Genomic DNA, 23,974 nt, shown 5'->3' on the forward strand with positions numbered 1-23,974 from the left:
TTTATTGTAGAGATGAGGTCTCGCTGCCCAGGCGGGTCTCGAACCTGTGGGCTCAGGCAAAGGATTTTTTCTTAGCTAGAAAACAGCCTCAAGGCCAAGGTGGAAGGATTGCTTGAGCCTAGGAGTTCAAAACCAGCCTTGGCAACATAGCGAGACCTCATTTCTACAAAAAAATAAAAAAATTAGCTGGGCATGGGGGCACTGATATCGAGCCAGCTACTCAGCAGGCTGAGGCAGAAGGATTGCCTGAGCCCAGGAGGTCAAGGCTGTGGTGAGATGTGATCATGCCCTGCATTCCAGCCTGGGTGACAGAATGAGACCCTGCCTCCAAACAAAACAAAACGACAAACAGCCTCAAACCCACTTAGAGAAACCTGTAGCAACACGAGGGGGTATCACTTCTGAGTGGCAGACTGCATGATCCACTGGAAGGTTTAGAACAGCCAGCTTAAGTGTTGTGATCAATTCAGAAACATTAATGCCTATTATGAGCTACACTCAGTGTGAAGACAATGCCACTGCTGTCTAGAACACACGTTCAAATCCTCAGATGCAAACCGAGCTGGACCCCATGAAAGGCAAAGATTGACTGTCCCACTAAGAAGAATCAAACCTGACAGGCTGTGATGGGGGAGGCATTCAAATGGGCCTGCAGCCTTGAATTACAGCCGGTGTTTGCATTTTTAAACAAATTACTAAAAAAGAGGTTTACAGGTGAAACATTTCATTTGGAATACAAATCTATATTTAAGCCTAGTTTCTTTTTCCTTTGTTCTGCTCATTCTGACTTAGTAAATTACTCATAATTTTAATTATACTTTCATTGCTTGGCAGTTGACAGGCATTTATTTCTATGATACGCCATACTGACCACCTCCTGCTCTGGCCTTCTTGCAATTAGTTTGTTCTGTTGAGCTCTGGAGGCGGCTAGCTGGTGTAGATACAAGCCTGGTTCCTTGGGAGCAGCCACCACCACTTCCCAGAGTCATCCAGCAGTACTGTCAGAGGCAGGACTGGGGCTGACATCAGGCAATGTGCTCACAGTCCTTGTTTGGAGGGGTGATGCACCCCAGCCCTGATGCTCACTGCCTTTATAGAATTATAGAAAAGGAGCTTGCCTAGTTATCAGCAGGCTGCTGCTGTCTACAAAGAAAATGCTAATTTTCGGGTAGAATTCAGCATAGTACAAAGGACCAATCTTCTTTCAGTTGATTGTGTTAGTGGAGGGTGGAAACCAGAAGTGTGGGGACCTCACATTTCCATTCTAAACGTCTCCTATCGAAGACCCCAATGGAAGTCAGCACGAATACAGAAGTCCAATGGACCTCGAAGACCAGAGATCTTGCATGAGGCCTCACAGGCCACCCTGTGACCTTCTGTTTTCACAAAGAAAGAACCCAGAGCCAGGCCCTTTGTCCCTTTGCCAGTGGCTGCCAGACAGATCAGGGGTGTGGCTTCCCAGAGACAGGGCGGGAGTCATAGCTGAGTTTTCTTGCTTTCCACTCCAGTCCCTTATGCTCTGGTAAACCTAGACAGGTCAAATGCCACAGCAGCGGATTTCTGGTTTCACCAGGAGACATTTGGAAATGTCTTTTTATCCCCTGGCAAGGTTCCTTCCTATCCTACCTACAGAAGCTGCCACTAAGCAATACAAGGGAGACAAGAAGTGGCCCACAATTCCTCTGTCGATACTTGAAGGAGATTATGTGCTCTCAACAGAAACCCGGCTTATTAAACTATTCTCTATCCCTCACACAAGTGGCAGTGTCAAGCCATGTGTGGTTGGATCATATGAAACTGCCACTTTCATACCTCAAGCGCGGTCACATTTCTTATGATCCAACCTAGCACGTCCTGACACACCACCTTACAACATGGCTGAAGAAGCAGAGACATTCCAAGGGCAGCGGTTGCCAGCTGGGCTGTCACCACCCCGGCCCGGGTCTCCTACTTGGCTCTTCCCTGCACCATCAGTGCCCTGAGCCTCAAGCCCCTCCTTCCAAGTCTGAGGTTGGCGCTACCCACCCACCCTTCTCTCTCTGCTCCTGGCATTCTCGGCCCCAGCCTGGCCCTAAAGGAGTCTCCAGCACACGCGAACGCCTCCTGTCCTCGCTCAGCCTTGGGCCTTGTCCTCAGTGCCTGTGGGGCGAAGCTAATGTCCGCCCAGAACTCACCCCTTGAGGCCCTCCAGCAGCCTCTGCTGGGTCTCCCAGCTTTGCTGCCCTTTTTCTGTGGCCCCTCTCTTTGCACAGGACCCCTCCCCACGCACACAACCACCGTTCCCCTCTCAGTTTCCTCTCCTGACCTCCCAAACCAGTTCCTCCTTCCCATCAACTCAGGCACCCTGCCATTCTCCTTAATCATGTCATCAGCTTCGATGCTCACACAGACCACTCTCCTGACCTCTGGCTCCCACTTGCCACTCTGGACCATCCTGACCTCACACGGCGCCTACCCTGCACCTGCTCCACCCCACAGTACTCCTTCCCCAGCATGACAGCCCCCCATTCTGGCCTTGTTGGCCAGAGCCTCGACTCTGGTCCCAACACTTGGCCCCCTGCCCGTTGGTCTGTCATGTTTCCAGCTCCAGGGAAACACAACATCTGCCTCCTCTGCTCCTGGGCCTGGCCACCCCAGGTCCTAGGCTGAGGCTGGCCCTACAGAGCCTGGCTTCATTCCTCGGCTGGGCTTCCCTGCAGCCTCCTTTGGCGGTTTTGCCCTCTGTTATTTTTTGTCCTTGATGTCTGTCATTGCTAGCAAACATTATGCAACACTGGGACTTGGGAAAGGAGACAGCAGAGTGTCCTTTCAATGCGTTGTTCCACAGCCCCACAAAGGGTTACGGGACGATCTGGGGAAATGTTCCTTAGTTTGATTCTCTATTCACTGGAGACTAAAGACCCAGGCTTTGGGAAAATCTGTGTAATCCAGTAGGCATTTTGTCTGGTTGTAAATGATTTCTCTAGAAAAGATGACTCCAAAGGCGACAGTTTTACTGCCCTGTGGGACAATATGGGCTGGTATGTACACAGAAGCCCTGCTCCAATGGCCTTGGTCAATGCCCATAAACATCCAGTTCTCCTAATGCTGTCTGAACCAGACTTGCCATCCTTCTGGTCCCTCCCTAATAACCTGGGCTCCTGCTGGGTGTAGGGACCCTACAGCTGGGGAGATAGAAAGGGGTCCATTCAGTATGCCAAGATAGGGATGCACATATCTGGAGGGAACAGAGGGGTCTAGGGAAGGGAGGCAGATGAGGCCTCCTAGGCATGGTGGATGATAAGAAGGATTTCGGCGTATAGGGCATAGCCACGGGCAGGTTCATTCTTCATGTGCATTGTAGTCATGGCTTTAGCATTTTGGAAATTATACTTTGACACCATTTTCCTTTGAGTCTGAAGCCTGATAAGGGAGTTTCCTTGACTTTACTCTCAGACACTTAGCATGGGGCCAGCCTGCAGTCCACATCCAGCCAGCGTGGCTGAGCAAGGAGGGGTAAGAACACACTGTGCAGAACACGTGTGATTCCCCAGGCTCCTACCTGCCACTGGATCAGAACGGACGAAGTGGTGTGTGGTGTTGCTGAGACACAACCTGGAGGTTCTCCTGGGACTGAAACCACACAGAAAGAAAGCGGGGATCAGAATAGTCGTTAGTATTCAACCGCCCCTCCCTTCCCAGGGCACCCACAAAGAGGAAGCTAGCAAGCCTGACTCTCTCCTTCCCCATGGGGGCCCTTCTTCTCACCCTCTCTCAGAGCTTCCTGAGATTTCCCTTCAGAGCCAATGCCTGGATAGAAGGAACCCAATTCTAACAATGGCCCTGACAAACAGACCCAACTAAGATCTCTCCATGGTGGACTTCCTGAGAGCCACTCCTCCAATGATGGTGTCCTAGCAACTCCCTGTCTCCAGATCCCCCAAGGTCAGAGCTACTTCTGAAGAGGACAAATGATCAAGCCAGGTCACAGTGTTCATGGTTTGAAACACTAATGTAACCATCACAAAAGGAGGCTGATTTCTGGCAAGGCTGCAGCTTGCTGGGATAGGGCCGAAGGGCAATCCGCCATGTTTCAGGGTGGTCACAGCAGTTCTACTTTGGTTTCTGGAGGAACAAGGTTGGTTTAACCTCTGCTCATGGCTGTGCCCTACACTCTGGCCAGGCTGAAATCCTTCTTGTCATCCACCATGTCTAGGAGGCCTCTTCTGCCTCCCTTCCCTATGCCCCTCGGTTCCCTCCAGATATGCGCATCCCTATCTTGGCATACTGAATGACCCCCTTTCTATCTCCCCAGCTGTAGGGTCCCTACACCCAGCAGGATCCCAAAACACATTCGTCGTTCCAGACATACTCCCCGAACTGAACGAGGATGTTCTTCCTGCACCCCACTTGTGTGTCTGCCAACTCCTCCCCTCTACTCAGCACTCGGGAGTCGGCCCCTGGATCACCTGCTCCGATTCTCCTGCGGCTCCTCAGTCCCCAGCCCTGGCAGCACCTGCACAGTCACACTTCCACCTTCCTGTTCCACTTTGGGGACCTCTCCCTCCTGCCCTCTGAACCTCCTGCCGTTCCGGCCTCCTGGGCGACCCTCTAGCCAGATTCCTGGTCACACCGGAGTGCAGCCCCCAGGGTTCCCAACCTCCTCAAGTTGTGGGGCTGTGCCCTCACCTCCACCATAATAAGAAACGTCTATCAGCAGACCATCCACATACTCAGAGGACTCTCCCCACTTAGTGAGGGTTCCCCAGCCCCTGGGGTCAGTCCGTGCCTGTCACTCTCCAGCTGCTAGCAGGAGACATGCGACACAAGTGCAATGCAAATCCACTGCAAGGAGAAATTTCAGATCTCCGAAAAGGATGATGACGAGATAGGTGCATCAAAGCACCGATTTGAATATCAAAGGACAAGAAAGGCCTCAGGAACCTCGAGAGGCCCTTGAATATTTTTTCAGAAATGGCCCATTTGGATGGAACAGTGGAGGTCAAAAGGGGCTGTTGTTCTTGGCTCTCACACGATCTGCCAGAGATATTACAACAGTATAATCAGCCTGCGTGGTTTCTTCTTTATTCTAAGAATTAGTGCCCAGCTGCAAATATTACCTCAGCCATGTTACGTGTAGGATTAAAATGAATGCGGTTAAATAGTTTTGGTTTTGTACTTTAGTTCTGATGAAACCTTTCCCTTGTGGTTTAGTGTGAAATTAGTCCCTACTTTAAGTAGATTAATTAGAAAAGCTTTTCCAGTTACAAGTAGCCTCAGCCTCCAAGAACCTCTGAGCTTGCCTCCACTTTTGTTTCCCTCATGTTATGAGCTCCTGAGGCTGATCCCAGCTCCCCAGGGCCCAGTAGGGCTCCCAGAGACACTGGACCACACCATGTGCCCAGGGTGACTTCTCTACTCTCACTGGCCTTCCCTTGAAATAAAGAAACTCCTAGGATTCATGCTCAGGAAAGAGTTTGGGTGAGAATCAGGAGCCACCAAAGCCAACCATGGTTTCTCTAGGGGCAGGTCCACCTTTCCTGGGAGCACGGCTGGGACCCGTCGGGGAGCTGGAAGCCCCTTTCATTCGAGTAGCAGGCCCTTGCAGATTCTGCTTCACTGGGTCTGCAGCAAAACCGGCTCTGGGAGTTGCTGGGAAGCTGAGAATGGTTTGCCTCAAGCCCTTTGCAGGTCCCTAAGGTCACATGAGGCCTATGTTGGAGAAACTAAACTTCCAGGTTATAAAAAGAGTGGAACTGAAGATGTGAGGTCACAGGGTGAGCCTGCTGGAAATTGGGTTTACTTGAAAATTGTTCCACCGGTGCATTAAATGGAAAAGACAGTGCTTTGGGGGTAGGTTTAGGGAATTATAATAAAGCACTGCTGGGTGAACTGAGTGCTCAGCTTTCCAGCCAGGGAGCTGAGCTACACTGTCCGTGACTCACTCTCCATCTTTCTCCTTCCTATCAACCAGGCTGTCACTGTGGGACGTGGCTGATGGAGCTGCCTCCCAGGTTCACTGCAGGCCTGGGTCACACAAAATGACAGTAAATCTGCAGGCCTAAAACCTCTGAGATAGGACAGAGGGGGAAAGAAGCCACCTGGTGCTTTGCGGAGATCACTTCCCAACACGTACCTGCACTACTGTCAAACAGAGTGGCTTGTGAATTAGGAAAATTGGGAAAACCTCTTAAAGCCCAGCTACCCACTGACATTTATTTTTAATGACCCTATCAATTATTCAATTTCTGGAATGCTAATGGAATGGATAGTAGGGGCTTTGGAAGCCAATCAAAGAAACTTCTATTCCATTTGGAAGCCCTTGAAGCCTTGATTTACGACTGCAGGGTGTGCAGGAATACTCCAGGCTGTCTGTGGCTAATGGCATTCTACTGCTCACCACCGCTCCCTAGTGACCCCTTCCTGACTCAAGACAAAAGCAGGGCCTCTCTCTAGGAGCCAGTGTCTCAGGCTCCAGGGGCAGGGACCAGGAAAGCAGTCTGGGTGTCAGCATGCTCACCGTCCTGCAGCGTGGTCACCGCCTCTGTCTCCAAACTGAAGTCGCTGTCCCCAATGTCATTGGTGGCTTTTAGGCGCAGCTTGTAGGAGGTGAAGGGCCTCAGCCTGAAATGTGAAAGAAACCCGTGACTGCCTGGGGACTCTGCCACCCTGCCCTGCCTTCGAGCGCTCCTGGTGATGGCCAGAGACAGGGGTGGATCTCTTCCCTGCCAGAGCTCAGGGTTCCTGCAGGAGCCTGGGCCAGATGACCCTGCAGTGAGGATGCTGTCCCCAGGTCAGACTGAATTGCTTCCGGCTGGCAGAGAGAGGGGCTCCGAGGGGATCTTGAGTCTGTCCGGGGAATGGCCTTTGGGCACTCTGACTGTCCTAGTGCCCAGAGAAAGAGGAACTTCATGGAGGGGAGGGGAGTTCAGAACTTCCTGGCCAGGGAGGGAGGTTTTGCTCAGGGCTCCTCAGGGAGACATCCCTACCTCCTGTAATTAGAGACACTCCTGCAAGACAAATCGCTGCTCTCTGAGGAACGCAGAGAAAGTCTCAGGAGGGGCTCCTTAGATCAGCCCTCATGCTGATCAGGAGTGTAACAGGAGTTCCTGCCTGATGCCTGGCCTTGCGCGTGCCCTGCGTGCCCTGCAGAGCTCTGTCCCAGCTGGGCCCAGACTTGTGGCTGTCCAAAGCCACGCTCCTGCGGCCCTGCACCTCTTCGATTTACTAAGCCATCATGCTAGGCGCTTGGCAGGCATCACCCCATTTAGCCTACACAGACTCTGAGAGGCGGGGCTCTTCATTAGTTCTACCTCAAGGATGAGAAAGCTGAGGCCCAGTTAGATGAATTCACTTGCCCACTTGCCAGAAGACTGAGAAACGGCAATACTTGGCGCCCGTATCCATGTCCATTGTCCACGTGAAAAAACATTCCCAGCCCTTTGATGATGGAGATTTCAGGGGCACTAATGCTCCGCAAGGCATGGCTTGGGGTTACCACTTCTGGCATTCTTCCATCCACCCATCTTCCCTCCCTCCCTCCCTCTCTTCCCTCCTTCCTTCTTTGCTTCCCTTCCCGCCCTTCCCTCCCGCCCGCCCTTTCCTCCTCCTTCCTCCCTTCCATCCATCTGCCGAGTCGTCCCAGAGGCGCTGGGTCTCCTGTGCTAAGCCCCACACCATGCCTGAGACTGAGACGTTAGGCAAAAGCTTCCGTGCAATCTGCCCTGCCAATCCCACGCCCACTCATGCTCAGTGTCTGGCTGGCCACTCCTCGTGGATGCCCTTCCCACTGCTACAGAAAGAGTAGGCGAGGAAGCCCAGGGATGACTTCCTGAGGGAAGGAGTGAAGAAGGACAATGTGCTCTGTTTCTGAGGTTTCCTGGGAGGGTTGCCTATGAGAATACATGTGAAAATTCACATTACAGAGGCCGAGGTGAAGGGACTGCCTGAGTCTACAGGTTTGAGAACAGCCTGGGCAACTTGGCGAGACCTCATCTCTACAATGAATCAAAAAAAAAAATTAGCTGGGCATGGTAGCGCACGCCTGTAGTTCCAGCTACTTGGAAGGCTAAGGCAGAAGGATCACCTGAGCCCAGCAGGTCGATACTGGGGTGGCCGTGAGTGTGCCACTGCCCTCTACCCTGGGTGACGGGGTGAAACTCCAACTCAAAAAAAAAAAATTCTCATTATACCTGGCACACAGTAGGTGCTGCAGTAATTACTCTGCCATGATATTAGCAGTGCACAGTTTAGTATTTCATGGTTTGCTAATGATTTGGAGCCACACTGCAGGTTCTTTGAAGTCCTTCTTTCTCTGCTGACCTGCCTGGGCCTGGAGCTACACTAGGCACACGCATGAGCAGGGCGTGCATGTCAGGTGACTGGACAAATCAGCCTGGCTCTGAGACAAATGGGGCTGGGTGCAAAGGAGACCAGAGGGCAGAGCTCCTGGCAGGAGACCTGTGTCTCGCCAGGCTTGCTTCTTCACCAAGGACTGATTAACTGTCTCTGAGTGTCTTAGGGCACACACAGACGGCTGGTCTGCAGGAGCTAACCCTCTTGGAAGCCATGCCAGCACCCAGAGAGCAGGCCAACAGCGACTCAAGCAGGGCAAGGGAGTGACTGCCCCTCGTCCTGAAGAGACATGTGCTGGCAGTGACGGTATCATCCCCTCTGCTGGCGCTGTGGTCCCACACAGTAGCTCCCCAGCCTCCCTTGTCATCTCTCTGCAGAGCTGCGGTCTACCTCCCAGCCCTAAAGCCTGATCCGTGACCCATCCCATTGTTCCTTCCATGCTCCCTCCTATGGCATAGCAGGACTTCAGTGACTCCTGATAAAGGAGCAGATGCGCAAACAGCAATCCAGGAATACTCTCCTGCAACCGTTCTCATTTGCCCAAATTCTGCACTCTGTTCACACTTCTAGGCCTACTCAAGCCTTTTCTGTGGAGTCAGCAAAGCAGAATTCAAAATCCTCTGCCGTCATGAATCTGGGCAAGTCACTTGATTTCTCTGAGTCTCACTTTATTCATCTATCGAAATGGAGATAACGGCACCCGTACTTCTCAGGGTTGTTGTGAAAATTAAATTCTATAACCACCCTCATAGAGTCTAACAGATCTTGGCACACAGCAGCAACTAATAAATGTTCCTTCCTCTTTCTTGTCTTGCTGCGATGCAGCGTGCAGCTTCCCTTGGCCCTTTGCTCGTTCCATATGCCTCATCTTCCAAATTCCCACCACCCAAAGTGAGAAATGGGACAGATTTAGGGACATTTTTGAGATAATACCTGTTATTTAAACTCTTACTTCTAACCACTTCGAACTTAGGAAATGAATAGATTTGTATAACACAGGGCCCTCCTCACTATCCAGATGTGGCATCAGAACTCTTGCTGTCCCCAGTCAAGAACCGATATATTTGGAAACAAGTTTGTACTTGTACTGCCTTGGATGGATGCTCACATACACAAATGTCCCCTCCACATCCAAAGTGTTCTGGGGTGGGGATGGAGGTGGGGCATGGCTGACAGTTCAGTGTTTCTCCTTCAGGGATAAATACAGAGTCTTTTGAACAGAAGGAGCTCCATGTATTCATTCATTCATTCACTTGATTATAATATAAAATGTGAGTCTTTTAAAAAGCCTTCATTTATTTATCTTGAAGGCCCTGAAAATGTATGTTAAAATTCTCTATTACATCACAAAGGAAATGACTACCATGCTCATGTGTAATGTTCTTGGCCAAGTTCACTTGATTTTTAAATGACAGTATTTTTTAAGAACTATATTATATGAAAAAACAATGACCCAGTGAAACTAGGGCCAGTGTGCTGACTTTAATCGAGTCCCTACTGTTTTACATGGTAGTTCCCTCTGGGCCCTTCTGGTTTTGGTTTGAATCTATCGCAGCCATGATGGCAGGAAAGCCCCAAGGTAGAGAGGAGACCGTTTTTGCCAGGGGTGCCACCACCTCTGGGTGCACACTGCCACTGTCTATCTCAAGGTGATATCCAGAATCTCCATGTCACTCTGGGCTCACATTTCTGGGGGAGACCACCCAGTCTCGCAACTTTAACCATCAACCAGCCACTGGTGACGCCAACCCTTCTCCCTGGTGATCTAGGCCCATGGTCCTAAATGTAGTCACAGTCATTAGATTTAGATGGTTAAACGCCTCACAGTTTTGGGATACTGGCAGATTTCACGCAACTGGTAAAAGGAAAGTGTAGCTGTCAGGATTATTAAACAGGAAGGGAGATTATCCCATGGCAGTGTACAATATATTGCTTTCCTGGGATCCTGCCTGTGACATGTTTCCTCTTGATAGGTCGAGGAAGCATCTGTCCTAGTTCTGGCCCATTAGGAAATTGACAACAGTCTCTACTATAGCAAATTAAACTGTCTGTCCTGAAACATGGACCTCTCCATGCCAACATGAAGTCCCAGGCACACAATTAGTCAGTTAGATTTCAGAAGCCTCCAGGAAAGGTGGTTGGATGTTTTCCTTCTTCCTTTCAGATGGTTCCACAAAGGGATGAGGTTATTTACATCCAGAAGCACAGTGCTAATTAAGTTAAGCACCGGTGTGGTTTATTAAAGTGAGACTGGGCACGCCTGGCCACATTCCCTTGCCCCTTGGGGCCATGCCAGGAGAATTCTGGGCTGCAGGTGGATGGCACCCGCAACTCGGAGTGCCTTCCCCAGGAGGGCTGGACTTTCTACTGCTGTTGTTCAAAGGGTAAAAGGGTAAAGGAAAGGCTGGCAGAGACCTGGAGGACGGTTTGACTTTCTGGAGTGCCTATTTGTTGGCTGCCAGAAACGAGGCAAATCTGGGACTCACAGAGCTTAAAGGATGACAGGATCCTTCCTTCAGTCCTGACTTTTACAGTTGAGAAGGCTGAGTCTTAGCAAGCGTCCAGTGATGGACTTTTTCAAAGCCAGTGGCTGCTGAGGGGAGACCAACTGCTGAAAGCTTGGAGTTCAGAGGCTAATGCCTGGGGGTTTCACACTTCACAGACCCTCATCAATTAGCTGCAAGAGATGGTTTGTGTCGATGAAGCCTTGGCCTACAGGCTCATGGAATGTGAGAGCTACAAAAATCTTAGGGTTATCACTTCCATTTAGAGAAGTTGAGGCACAGCACGATCATTACTTAAGACACTTCTACCCGAACTTCCTCATCTGAAAAATGGGAATAGTAAAACGTCTGGTTTGTGTCTCTGCACAGTTGTTGCAAGCATCATATGAGACAACATCTGGCAAGAGTTTGGGAAATAACCGTATGCCATATGATGCCGAGGTGATCATGGCAATGATGGTGGTGGTGATAATAATGATGGCAATGAAGTCCTGATAGAAAGCTGTAACCTTCTGGAAGTCACCCAACTCCATCACTATGGAAAACACCTCAGAAGCGGACACCAGATGGATCCTGCCCCAGCCTCCGTTCCCTGACTAATGCAAGGTGTGCACTTGCAGTTGCAGGCATGGAAGGTGTTTTCCACACTCCAACCTGACAACATGCGGATCTGAACTAATGCCGTCCCTTCAGGTGAAGGCAGGAAGAACTCTGGACTTGCTGGAAGCAATCCTTGTGCTTGGGGACCAATCAACCTTGGTTTCCAGATGGAGGAGAGCTATTTGGACCACGAGATGGAAGAGGGTGATGGTATCACTTGGGGTCACAGACAGCAGTCACTGCACCCTGCTGAGCTGCCTCCTTTCTTGGCCCATGGGTGGCTCACGGGTTCCTGAGCTGGGAACAGTGGCACAGACCTCAGAGAATCTGTGTGACCCGCTTCGGATGCCCATGGACTCTGGTCAAGATTTGCGTTCCACACAGTACACCTCCTGGGGGTGCCGTGTGGGGTGGCCAAGGCGATATTAGCATACCCATGGCCACTGCTGCCCCCACACTAGCCCCGGTGCCTTATAATCAGTACCTCCAAACCACACAACTCAAAAGGCAAGTGACGAGGAGGTGTCCAAGATCCCAAGTCACCCAAGATCACCCACTGGCAAGTGACCAAAGCCAGCCCGAGCCTGGACCGTTCTGATTCACACCTCTTCTCCTGAGATGCCCCTGCCGACCCTGCTCCCATGCACACACTTTACCCTGTCATGTGCCTGGAGGGGGACGTTCTCTTCTCTATAAATACTACTGTGGTCACATCTAGGAAACGGTGACAGAGACACATTCCAACTGCCCCCCACTCCAAAGCCTGAACCGTGCCCCAGGGCAGGGCAGGGGTAAGGGTGGTTTTCTAAGGATGGAGACTACCAGGGGCTTTGCCTCTGACCTGCCTCCCATTCCCTGGGTTCAACAGGGCAGGCTTGAGCTGGGCAGTCACATAATTGAGGAGGGCCGGGTCTACAGGCAAACCTCTGACTTTTCTGACAATGGTTTTCACCCACAGAACAGGGTTTGTGATCTTCCTCACCAGGCCATCAAGGGGTGCAGAGGGCTCGTGAGCATCAGGCTTCCCAGCACAGTGCCCAGCACGGCAGTGTGTGAACCTGCAAGCTGGAGGAAGTTCGGCTGGCTTGGAGACTGCTGTCTCAGCCCTCCATCCTGCTCTAGGTGTCAGCATGGGCTCTGGAACCCTCAAAGACGAAGGGACTCACTTCCAGAATCCCGTCTCTGCAGTCTGGATCCTAAGCTCAGTAACAAGTGACTAAGCCCCGGGCAGAGGAGAACGGAAAGCAAGTACCCCGGGAGGCCTTGCCCAGGCAGGACCGCAAACCCAACAGGCCCTGGAGAGCGCCGGGCAGGTAGCGGATAGTGAGGCTACAGGACACTTAGGGTAGTGGCTGGGCTGCGTGACCCCTGTCTCTACAAAGTGGGCAGCTTCCTCCGTTGTCAAGGGGATGAGACAGGACCACGCTGCAGAATGTCTACTGCCACCGTCAGTGCAGCACATTCCTGCCTTGTGCCTCGAAGTTTAACACATGACTGAGGAAGCGGGAGGATTCTCATTGCGGTCCCAGGGCATGCCCCCCATGTTTCCCCATCAGCCAACACTAACGAAGGGCAAGCAGTTGAGGTGCTTTTGAGAACACAGAGCAAAGGACATCTCTCGGGCTCTTAACATCAGTGCCAGGGTCCAGCCCTCTTCGCACTCTCCCTTCCCCAGCGCTGGCATGGGGAGGGCTAGGACTGGAGTCCCCATCCAGGCTCACCCCATCATTCTTGCTTCACCAGTCCCTGGGGCCTGGGCTGTGCAAACCAGCCGTGTGGCACACCTCGAAGGTCAGACTCAGGAAGGGGCCTGAGTGGCTCCAGGACCCAGGAATTCGGGGGCCCCTGGGGCAGGGAGTATCAATAAGAAGGGGTGGCGTGAGCTCTTAGAGGTGCGTCTCCCTAGCCCGTACAGCTTCCCCACTCCGAGGGCAGGAGCCACTGGAGAAGGCCAGGAAGGGACCCTTCAGGGGCAGGGCCTGTTCCCCACCGGGGGTCCTCCTAACTCCCTCAGTACCTCTCAACGGCGCAGGCTGTGGCCTCGTGGCTGATGGACGAGGAGTAGGTCTGCCACTCTCCCCGGGGCAGCTCTCGCACCTGCACAGTGAAGTACCGGATAGGGGAGGCTCCGTCGCTGCCCGGAACCCACTGGAGCCGGAGGCTGCGGGCGGTCACTTCTGCCTGGGGCACCAGGAGCTCTCTGGGGGGAGCCGGCCGCTCTGCGAGCAAACAAGGACAGACCAGGGACATGTGAGAGGCTGCTCTTCCCAAAAAGATTCCCCTGGCAGTTACACCACTGTTTAGTGCGGACTGCCCACAAAAGCTGTCTGCATAAGTCAGACAATCTAAAGCCAATTCCCTTCTCGGCTCAGGGGATGTGAGGCCCTCTTACAGCTGACTTTGGGCATGCCCAGCTTGTATTTGACTGGAGCTCCCGTCTGGCTCCTGGGCCGCATCACTTTCAGAGCAGAGACAGAATACAGAGGTAAACTCACATGGGAGCTCCAGACCCTCCACGCCAGCGGGGGCAGGCATCTATGGATGGCAGCTGGGCTCACAGGGGCTTAGGGCTATTCCAATCACCTCCAGGTCCTTTTGGACCTCACTTTTCTGATTTGGGGCTCAGTCCGTCTTCAGCCTGAATTTCCTTTCCCTTGTCACCAACCTGAGCCTCAAGCATTAAAGGAATCTACTCAGTTCTGTGGTGAGCAAGGATGCCTCTGGCCTGACACTGGCCACTCGTGTCTGAGTGGCGGGACTGGGGACACAGGGTGCCTGGGGCCGGGCCCGACCTCGATTGCTGTGTCCGTCTGCTGTGTCTATGTCTATGCATCCCATTGATTTCAGCAGAGAAACTCCGTAGAGGGAGGAATAATTGTTTAATTGTTTATCATGAAGATTATTGATTCTGATTAAAATGTGTGGCATGTAATAAAGCAGCAATTGATTGTAGGCCCCGCAGTGACGGGCCTTTGAGGAGCATTTCGATCTAACTTAATCAGCACTCATTTCCGTAAGCACACGCTGTGGCTGTGTGACTTCTCGCCTTGGAGCGGTGGTCTGGCGGCCCCCTGCTCAAAGGCCCCTCTTGGATGTACTGACAACTGTCAAGTCTCTTGGGTTCTCTGAGCCACGAGAACTGAGGCTGGGGGTCCTTGTGGAAAATCTCTTAGATCTCTGGGCCTGGAAGACGATGGCGTGGTGTGGGGCAGGGGTGCCAGCGAGAAGCGGGGAAACAGAGCAACTGTTTCAGAAGGGTGTGGGTGATGCTGTGAGACGTGTGTGATGTGCTGCACAGGGGCTGGTTCATGGGAACAGCACTGTCCACGTTTAAGAAAAATAGTCAGTAAAACCACATGAGTACACTGAGGAACAAAGTCAAATGGTTCACTTGGGGAGAGTCGTTAACACTGTCCTGAAATGCCAGTTGCCCAGTGTGCTGATAACAGGACAGTAGCAAGGGGCTGGGGGCTTCTTCATGGGGCCATCTCCTCCATCTGCTCCATCCAGAAGCAGGGTGGGCATCTGTAGTGATGCTAGGGCTCCCATCCCTCCAATTAAAACAACAATAATAATTGTTGTGCAGGAGGATGTTTCATCAAATACTATTGCTGTACCAAGGAAGGCATTATTATTATCATTACCATCAGCAGCAGCAGTAGCTCAGTACACAGAGGCTTGCAGTGAGTGCCAAGCTGCCAGTTAGGGTAGCCAGGACTCACAGAGGGCTGGCGGCAGGGGCGGTGAGGTTTGGAGCCACTGGAAGGTTCTAAGCTGTGCAGAAGGGAAGCCACCGCTGGCCGTGGGGCATCAGCATGTGCCCTCAGAGCAACCAGCTTTCAGGAGCTGCTGTGTGCACACTTGTCCCCAACTGTGCACCAGTGAAATAAGCTTGGTGCCTCGAAACGGACTGGAGGGAGAACAAGCACTGTCTGCAGTATGCCCCCTGGGAGACCCAGCTGAGGGGGTGCTGTCCGAGAGGCCTCTGGGAGGGGGCAGGTCGTGAAAGTGGGTCAGGAACCAGATGGTGAAGCTTGTTATTGTGCATTTGGAACTATTTTTATTGCAGGATCTAGAATAGACCATTTGAGGGTATGGTGAGCTGAACTCAGCACTGGAAAACAATTCCGATCTTAAAATTGGAGAAGGAGGGAGGAAGAGTAGACACTCATGGGCCCAGTGGAGCCAGCAGGTTCTGAGGCCTGAGCAGGAAGGGCCTGGACAGCAGAGGGGTGGGTCAGGAACAGGGTGGGCACGTGGGAAGAGGTGCCAGGGTCAGGCTGAGGTCTTCGAAAGCAGGATGGGAGGAGCCCAGACTCAACACAGAAAACCAGGTGGCAAAATCGCCAATACTGCTCCTCTGCCTGCACGGCCGGGCCCTGGCTCAGGGCAGGTGGCTGCATGAAGGCCTGACGCCCTGTGTCACCAGAGTGCCTGCTTGGGGACTTCATAGGAAAGCGGTCTCCTTTCAGGGCAGTCTGCTTTTACATAGTACTTGCTCTGGTCAATACCAGATTGGGGGGGGGATCTGGCCATGTCCGGCCACGATCACAGCAAGTCTAGGCAGCCCCAGTCTTCAACGGGATCAGGGACTTTGCAGACGCGAAGACGCCTCAGACGGAGTGAGACGTGGAGAGGGCTCAACATTCCTCTCCCCCCACCTCCTTCCTCTTCTAGATTTAAGACGGGAGCTGCTTTTCATGTGCTCCGAGCTCAACTCAATGCTCTCTTGAACTATCTACTTTAGACCTTGTAATGAAATGGTCACAAAGGCACCAATGCACTTGTTCCCACTGATTGAGCTCCTGCACCACCCGGCTGTGCTTTCTGGGGGTTCAGAGGACAAGCTGACAGCCCTCGGGGTCCTGCACCATTCTAACTGCTTCACACAGGCACGACCAGGTTGCCAGTACTATCCTTACCCCATTTTACAGATGAGGAGGCCATGGCACAGAGAAGAGAAGAAATGCACCCAAAGTTACAGAGCTCCAGAGCCTGGGCCCTCTCCAGCGAGACTCTCAGAAGTGAGACCAGAGCCAAATGCTCCAAGTGCTTCCCCATCAGCTGTGCCTGGAGTCTCCTCCTGTCCTCATTCCCCAAGGTCTCTGAGATCGGCTCTGATGGCAGGTCCTGCAGTTGAAGCCAGAGCTGCTGGGGAAAGGGCCCTGTGACGCTGATCCTGGGTGTTGCTGTAGAGAACTGGAGAGCAAGGCCGGAGGACCTGTGGGAGCCTCTGAGGTGGGAGCACTGAGAGAGGAACCCTGAGATGGGAGCCTTGAGGTGGAAGACCCGAGGCGGGAGCCCACCACAGACTTTTGTGGGAAGAGCCGACCTTGCCGTCTGGAGGCTATGTCCGAATCTTAGCTACACAGTTGTATGTCTAGGCAAATTTAATCTCCTCCATTTCATCTTCTGTAAAGCTGGAGGTAAACCATGCTCTTCCATGGGCTGCAGGGAGGATGAACCAAGAAAAGTGCATGGAGCCCTGACCCTGCACTTGGAGCAGGGGTGGTGTTCGCACGTGACAGTCCTTGTTAGGAAGGTAGCTGTTTAGAAAACATATTTCTTGAGCACTTGCTCAGCTGGGGATACAGTTTGAATATCAGAGATCAGGGTCCTGCCTTCGGGGAGCTTACCTCTAAACATGATGACTGTGTAACCATGCACCAGCTACACAACCTCTCTGAGTGACAATTCTCTCTTTCAACCTGGGACAATCTCACCTATCTCCCAGGCACCCTGCAGACACAGAGGGCCTGGCCCAGAAGCCGAGCTGCTGAGTCCCAGCACCCATTCTGGCTATCCTTCCTCCCGGAGGGCCTTACCTCTCTTCTCGGTGGTGATGACGGTGGCCTCCAGCGGCTCCCCCCAGCCCTGCCTCGTCTTGGCTGACAGGCGGAAGACGTAGGCGGACTCTGGGGCCAGCTCAGTGGCTGTGAACTGCCTTACGGTGGCGCCGACCTCCACGGTGGTGAAAGTGTGGGGGCTGCTGCTGGCCAGGCGGTAGGCGATCTGGTACCCTGCGGGCAGGCGAGGGAGACACGGGCTCTGGGTCGTTTCTCCACTGTACAGGGAAAGCCCGGAGCCCCCCACCCCAGCGTGACCCCTGGACTGGAAACCCAAGCCAGGCCACCTGTTTCTTCCCCTCTCTGGAGGCGGCTGCGGTGTGCGGGGAAGGGCAGCACACCACAGAGATGGACGGCCTCTGCGCCTAATCCCCTGTGTGACATGTTTCATTCCTCGTCCTTCAGGGAACAAGATGTGAAAACAGTTTCACCTTCTCTGAGGATGCTGGCAGGCTGAAGGAATGCCTCCAGCACCAGGCATTCACCCTGCTCCTGATTGGAGCTGCAGAGGTCACTGGTTTTTCTTATTTCCCCACACCCTTTCCAATTACCAATGGGCGCAGTGTCACACCTGCCTCCTGTAAGAAATTCCTTTAACATTTGTCAGCAGTAGTGTGGCCTGCTGGGGGTGGGACAGCCCTACATCTGCCACCCCGTCTTCCTTCCTCCCGTCTTCCCTGTCTTTCTGCACCCCAGGTCCCCAGCTCCCTCCAGGGACCCAGCATCTCGGCTCCTCGGCCGCCCACTCCCAGAAACACCCCAGGGAGCCCCACTCTACAGAATCCCCTGTGTGCTGCTCAGTTGAGGAAGGGCTCCCCGGCTCTGACTGACTTTAAGTTCCCCGATTAGGAAGGGTGTGTGGTTGACCAGGCATTATCAGCGATCACATCTCTCTACTCAGGCCACCCCAGCCCTCCCTGCTGAGTCTGAAGAGCCTCACCAAGGTGTCAGACCTAGACCACGAGTGGGCTGCCTACAGAGCATTTGGGCAGATTAAAACCAGAAGGGACGGGTGCTGGGGCTTCCAGAAGAAAGAATGACAGCCCAGCTGTCCAAGCTAAACAAGGAGGACACATGGGGGGAACCCAGCCCTGGCGGAACGGTGGCCTCCAGCGCTGCCTGCACGTGGGGCCTCTGAATGGTGCCTGCCCTGCCTTGTGACGGGCTGGGTGACAGCCTGCCCACCTCCCCGGCCCTCTATGCTGGACAAAGCACCACTGCTGCCTTTGTTCCTCCTCCTCACACAGTCTTTGGCTCCGCGGGTGACCGAGCTCGCTGGCATCCTCCCAGCTCCTGCATGCACTGTGTCATTTATCCAACCGTTTAACAAGCCTCTCCCCCGTCCACCATCTGGGAGGCCAGGAGGACAATGACACAGAGGTCAGACTCTGGATGTATCCTAACATCAGACTCCAGCATCACTCATCATTACCACGTTGTGATCATCACCACACAGACGGGGCCACACGCCCTGCCCTGTTCATAACGACACCACCTATGGATCCAAAGCTCACATCGGTTTGCAGGATCCTGAACTCACACCCCAAGTGGCCATTACAGCCACTGCTATGTCACTGATGGACTGGCTCTTCTTCCCTTCGTGATCCCCGGGTGTCCTGAGGGCTTCCTAGATGTGGCCCAGCTGACTCAGGGCCCTGGCAAAGGTGTCCCGCTAGAACCCTGTCCCTTCCCAATCGCTCATTTAGGGACAGCAGTCAGTTCTTCTCCCAGACCGCCCCTTCCTCCCTTCTCTCTCCTGCTTAATCAGAGTGGGGAGTCTGCAGTTTGGGCATAATGGGAACCCAATCTGGAGCCTTCAGAGGCTCCTGGGAGCCTTGCATTCCAAATGTGAAGGAAAAAACAGCAGCAGCTACCACCACTGTGACATCCTGTGCCGTGAGCCCTGCCGAGCTCCTGCAGTGCTTTTGTACTCAACCCTCATACACAGTCCCATAAGGAAGTGGATAATGAAGCCAGAAGCTCAGAGAAGGATCACCAGCAGGACAAGGGAGCCAGGGCTGGAGCCCTGAGTGTGTCTGACTTGTCCTGTGGAAAGAAAACATGCTGATCTGTCAGCAAAGGAAGAGTCGCCTTGCCAGACCCTGGTTCCTCTGGACCACCCTGACCCCCAGGTCTCTAAGGACCCCGGAGCCCACCATGGAGGAGTGTACTTTTCCACAGAAATCAGTGTTCCCCAGCAGGAGGGACGTGTGCCTTAGAGGGGCACACATCTGGGCTGGAATCTGGGCTCTGCAAATCCTTCACCATATGACCATGAACAAGACAGGTGACTCCTCTGGTTTGTTAGACTATATGGGGAGGGGGGAAAGGACACACCCCACAGGCTGCTGGGGGGCTGTGCTCTGTGAGCTCACGCTTGTGGGGACCTGGCAGTACAGTGCTCCATGTACAATCTCTCCTGGCTTCAATATTAGTACAACCATGATCATTACTTCTTCACCTCCTACAGCTGGTAGAATGCTCTCCCTAGCAGTCCCCTTGCCCTGTGGAATGATGGTGGCCTCTGACATGACCTCAAAGTTATCATTTTTCCATAAAGCCTCCATGTAATTTTATTTGGAGGCCTCTCCCTGGCACGGATGGTGAGATGGTGCTGCAGGTGCCTCAGCCTGGCAGCTCCAGGACAGGGTGGTAAGCCCACTAGAGTCAGCACAGGGACACGAAACGGACATGGCCCCGTGCTCAGCCTGGCCCCTGAGATAGGGGAACAAATGCTTGCCTTCTCTCACCCTGGTTAGAACATAGATGTAGCATCCCATCTTTGAGGCCTCCTTGAGTGTGGTCAGTACTGACTGGTACATAGAGCAGACTCCACAGATGGAAGTTCCTTCTTGATGTATTTATTTTCCAGTAGTGTTCTGCTTCCTCAGGGGTCAGGGAAACCACCCTAATTCTTAGACCTCTGGCAGCTGCCTTCTTACTGGGATCAGCCTCTCTTGCCATGGAATCAATATTCATCTGGGAAAACTTCTAGACTTGAACTGCCTTTTTTCCTAAAGGCCTTGAAATGTTCTATTGCTATTTTTTGAATTGCATTGCATCCACATGTCTCACATATTGTGCAAAGGTGCAAGGTTAATAGTGCAAAGTGTGTGTCTATCACCCTGACCCCCAGGCCTCCAGCTCCTGCTTTAGGCAAGCATGATCATGGGTTTCTTGTGTGTCTACTTGGCCCCCATCTAAGAAAATGAAAACATGTATTTGGGAAACCACCCTCCTTCTTTGGGACCCTGTAGCATTCTGGGTCTCCCATTCTATACTTGGCTTTTCTCACTGACTCCTTCATGGGCAGTGTTCATTGTGCTGGATGCATGTTTTTCCTTTTGATTTTTGGAAGGGTTATCATTTGGTTTTGGGTCTTCTAGAACCTATTCTTGAAGTTTCAATGTATGCACTTCGCTAACTACTACCTCCTCACGAAGAACGATGATGGAATTAGCATAGCCCCTTCTCACCTTCCCACCCCTGCTCACACAATTCTGGTTAGTGCTGTTAGTGTTTTTATTTCTCCTAGTAGTTGCCTTTATGTGCTTTTTTCCCTTTTAAAATTTATTTTTGTTTTTCGAATTGGGGTCTCACTCTGTTGCTCAGGCTGGGGTACAGTGGCACAATCCTAGCTCACTGTAGCTTCAAACTCCTGGGCTCAAGCGATCCTCCCACCTCAGCCTCCCAAGTAATTGGAACTACAGGTGCATGGCTCTAACCTTCATACTTTTTACCTTATTGTTTGAGTCGTGGTCTCACTCTGTCACAGAAGCTGGGGTGCAGTGACACAATCATGGCTCGTCGCAGCCTCAATCTCCTGGGCTCAGGCGATCCTTCTGCCTCAACCTCCTGAGGAGCTGGGACTGCAGGCATGTGCCACTCCACCAGGCCTGGCTCATTTTTAAGTTTTTCGTAGAGATGAGGTCTTGCTATACTGCCTAGGCTGGTCTCTAACTCCTGGGCTCAAGCAGTCCTCTTGCCTTAGCCTCCTGAAGTAGTGGAATTACAGGCGTGAGCCACTGCACTTGGCCCCTTCATGCTTTTGAATACATTTATAGTGCTTTCATTTGATTTATGAATTCTGAATTATATTTACATTTATGAACTCTGAACTATATTTGACCCTCATCTACTGCTATGAAAGACAAGGAAACCAACATTCTCACATGACCTCCAACCTTCTCAGTATGTTCGCCTCTGGGGGTCGTGAGTCATATTACTGTCTCCACGTTGCTGTGATTTGGAACATCTGTATTGGATTGTGCAACCGGGCACTGCAAGTGCACAGTGAGGCCTACTTTCAGCAGAGATTGAAGGGGCACACAGGGGAGATCAAGCCTGGGGGAACAGTCAGCCTCTATACCCAGGCAGAGCTGTCCACGTGGACTGTGGTTCACATGCAGAGACCCAAGCAAGCCTCATACAGACCCAGGGGCCTTGGGAATGACCCTACCTGACTGTTACACAAAAAAGCTGACCAAGGCCCAGTGCCACCATCATACACATATTTTGAAACTAAGGAAAGATATTTTGCAAAGACAAACCACATTTTATAATAAAGCACAAAGACAGAACTGGCAGATATAAATCTTACCAGTGAGAACACAATCAAACATAATACTTTTAAAAAGTCAAGAATGATGTGCAACTTAGAGAGTGACTATCCTTCCTAGGGATGAAGAGATACCAATCTTTCCCTAAAGAAGCAAAAATCACATTTGCATTGAAATCAGATTCCTGTGTGTGCGTGTGGGCTTCAGCTTGCTCTCTTTACACTGGAAGTCTAGAATTACCTCACTGATTTTGCACAGTGGCTGCAAAGATTTCTTCTTCACATCCTATTCCCAAGAGAGCAAGGAGAAACCACCCAATGGAACATGCCTTTGAGCATCTGCAAGCACAGAGGCTGACCCCGACATAGGTTTAGCACAGGACATGGCAGACATTCCTGACACCAGTAACGCACCCTCCCATGGATCCCCACCAGTCAACATTTGTTCCCTTAAGTTGCTGCTTTATATTTCAAAGAGCTGTGTGATTAGGACTCCTCACTAAAAATTTGAAACATCTCTCACTAATAAGTCTGAATTAATGAGGTATTATTTACCTTTAAGAGCAGGATATGATTATGGATGTGTTTTCATTATTGTTTAATCTTTGCTGTTTTATCGTGTTTTATCTCTGCTCAGGTTATTCTGTTGCTAGAGGTGATGAAATGAAGATTTTGTTCAAAGGCACATCTTTGTGGATCACAGAATTTGGGGAATAAGTGGGAACAAGTCGCTTCTTACCAAGCTAGCTGGGGTCTGCTCTCCTTTCTATCAATGACACCGCCCAACTCTCCTGTCTTCCCAGGGTGACCCTTGACCTTGGCCACACTTCAGACTATGCAGGTTTCTGTCATGTGACTCTGCACTGGTCACTTCTCCCTTTCCTAGGCCTGCAGCACTTCACCTGCAATGGATACACTGCCACGTGTTTTTGGATTGTTTCTTGCATGTGTGGTCCTTGTCCTCTCTCAGAAGCTCCTGACCTGACAGCAGGGAGCAGGGGTACCTGGTCTTGGCCCAGCTCTTGGGCAAGTCCCAACCTCGGTATGATTCTCAGTTCTTATCTGTCACTATTAGCAATTTTTTAAAAATTAGCCACAACTTATAAATATTAGGGGTCTCTATATTCCAGGCATTTGATTGCTTCATATTTAGACTTCATGATATTCCACAAGCAGATATTCCTGTTCCCATCTTCCATTTAAGGGCAGGGAGGGACTGGGGTGTCCACAGGCACACAGTAAAGAGGGCAGGGCTAGGTACTTTGGCATGAGAGTCCCAGTTCTTCCTAGGATACCCTGCTGTTTCCCTTGGCTCCTTCTTGCTCTAAAATGATAGGATTCTGACGATTGGAGAAAAGGGAGAAAAATAGAAAACAATTCGGAGAAAGCCACTCAGCAGGACATGCTGAAAGTAATCGTGAGGGAGTGGGAGAAATTGCAGAGCCTCTAGAAATAGCCAGCCCACGTCACAGTGCCAGGGGTCTGGCTAGAGCACAGCTGCAGAGCAGAACATCCAGCCTGTGACCGTTCCCATTTGGGGAGGACAAATCATTCCAGAAGTGCCAAAGAAACTAGGCCCTCTGGAAGAGTCTTAGGGCAGTTGTTGGGAAGGAGGTCAGCCGGCTGGGCCCAGGGTCACTGGGGGCTGGAGATGAAGCCACTGAATCTGAGTGGAGGATAGCACAGCTGGCAAGGAACAGGCCAGGGTGAGCCGGGGCTGCAGAGAGGGTCATCTACAGGAGCAGCATGCTGTCAGCGGTGGCCAGGACATGCAGAAGGGAAGGTGTGTGTTACCAGAGAGGAGGTGATACAGGAACAAGGGCGCTCTGGATGTCGCACTCCTGTGAGCCTGGCAGGGGTCACTGTGTGCTGCACTGGCCAGGAGATGAGCACTGGATGGGCTTTTGAGTGGGGAGGGCTGGAGGGGCCTTCCAGTTCAGAGAGGCCTGGGGCCTCTGTCCCCACACAAGATCCTTCCATTTACGGAATCTGCCTGGGTCCTGAGGGTTCCACTGAGCTCCAAGGTAGTCCAGCCTGAACGGGACAAGGACTTCTGATGTGGCCCTAAAGCTCTCTCAGCCTTAAGTCCCATAACTCTCCTGGGGGTTTATCTTCTTAAAGATTACATATAT

The 23,974-nt window shown here is 52.1% G+C and overlaps 1 protein-coding gene across 1 annotated transcript in view; it reads right to left on the reverse strand.

The window, feature by feature from the left end:
- Window positions 1–23,974, reverse strand: part of SDK1 (sidekick cell adhesion molecule 1) — a 619,404-nt gene that overhangs the window by 70,604 nt on the left and 524,826 nt on the right. The window contains exons 28-31 of the mRNA XM_008068469.1: window positions 17,264–17,458; window positions 13,456–13,657; window positions 6,500–6,603; window positions 3,542–3,612 (exon numbers count right to left, since the gene is read on the reverse strand). Of these exons, the coding sequence (XP_008066660.1) occupies window positions 3,542–3,612; window positions 6,500–6,603; window positions 13,456–13,657; window positions 17,264–17,458 (572 nt within the window). The remainder of the gene's footprint in view (window positions 1–3,541; window positions 3,613–6,499; window positions 6,604–13,455; window positions 13,658–17,263; window positions 17,459–23,974) is intronic.

This window comes from Carlito syrichta, unplaced genomic scaffold, assembly GCF_000164805.1.
Source record: "Carlito syrichta isolate Samal-C Ts95f unplaced genomic scaffold, Tarsius_syrichta-2.0.1 Scaffold311002, whole genome shotgun sequence".
Taxonomy (NCBI): Eukaryota; Metazoa; Chordata; class Mammalia; order Primates; family Tarsiidae; genus Carlito; species Carlito syrichta.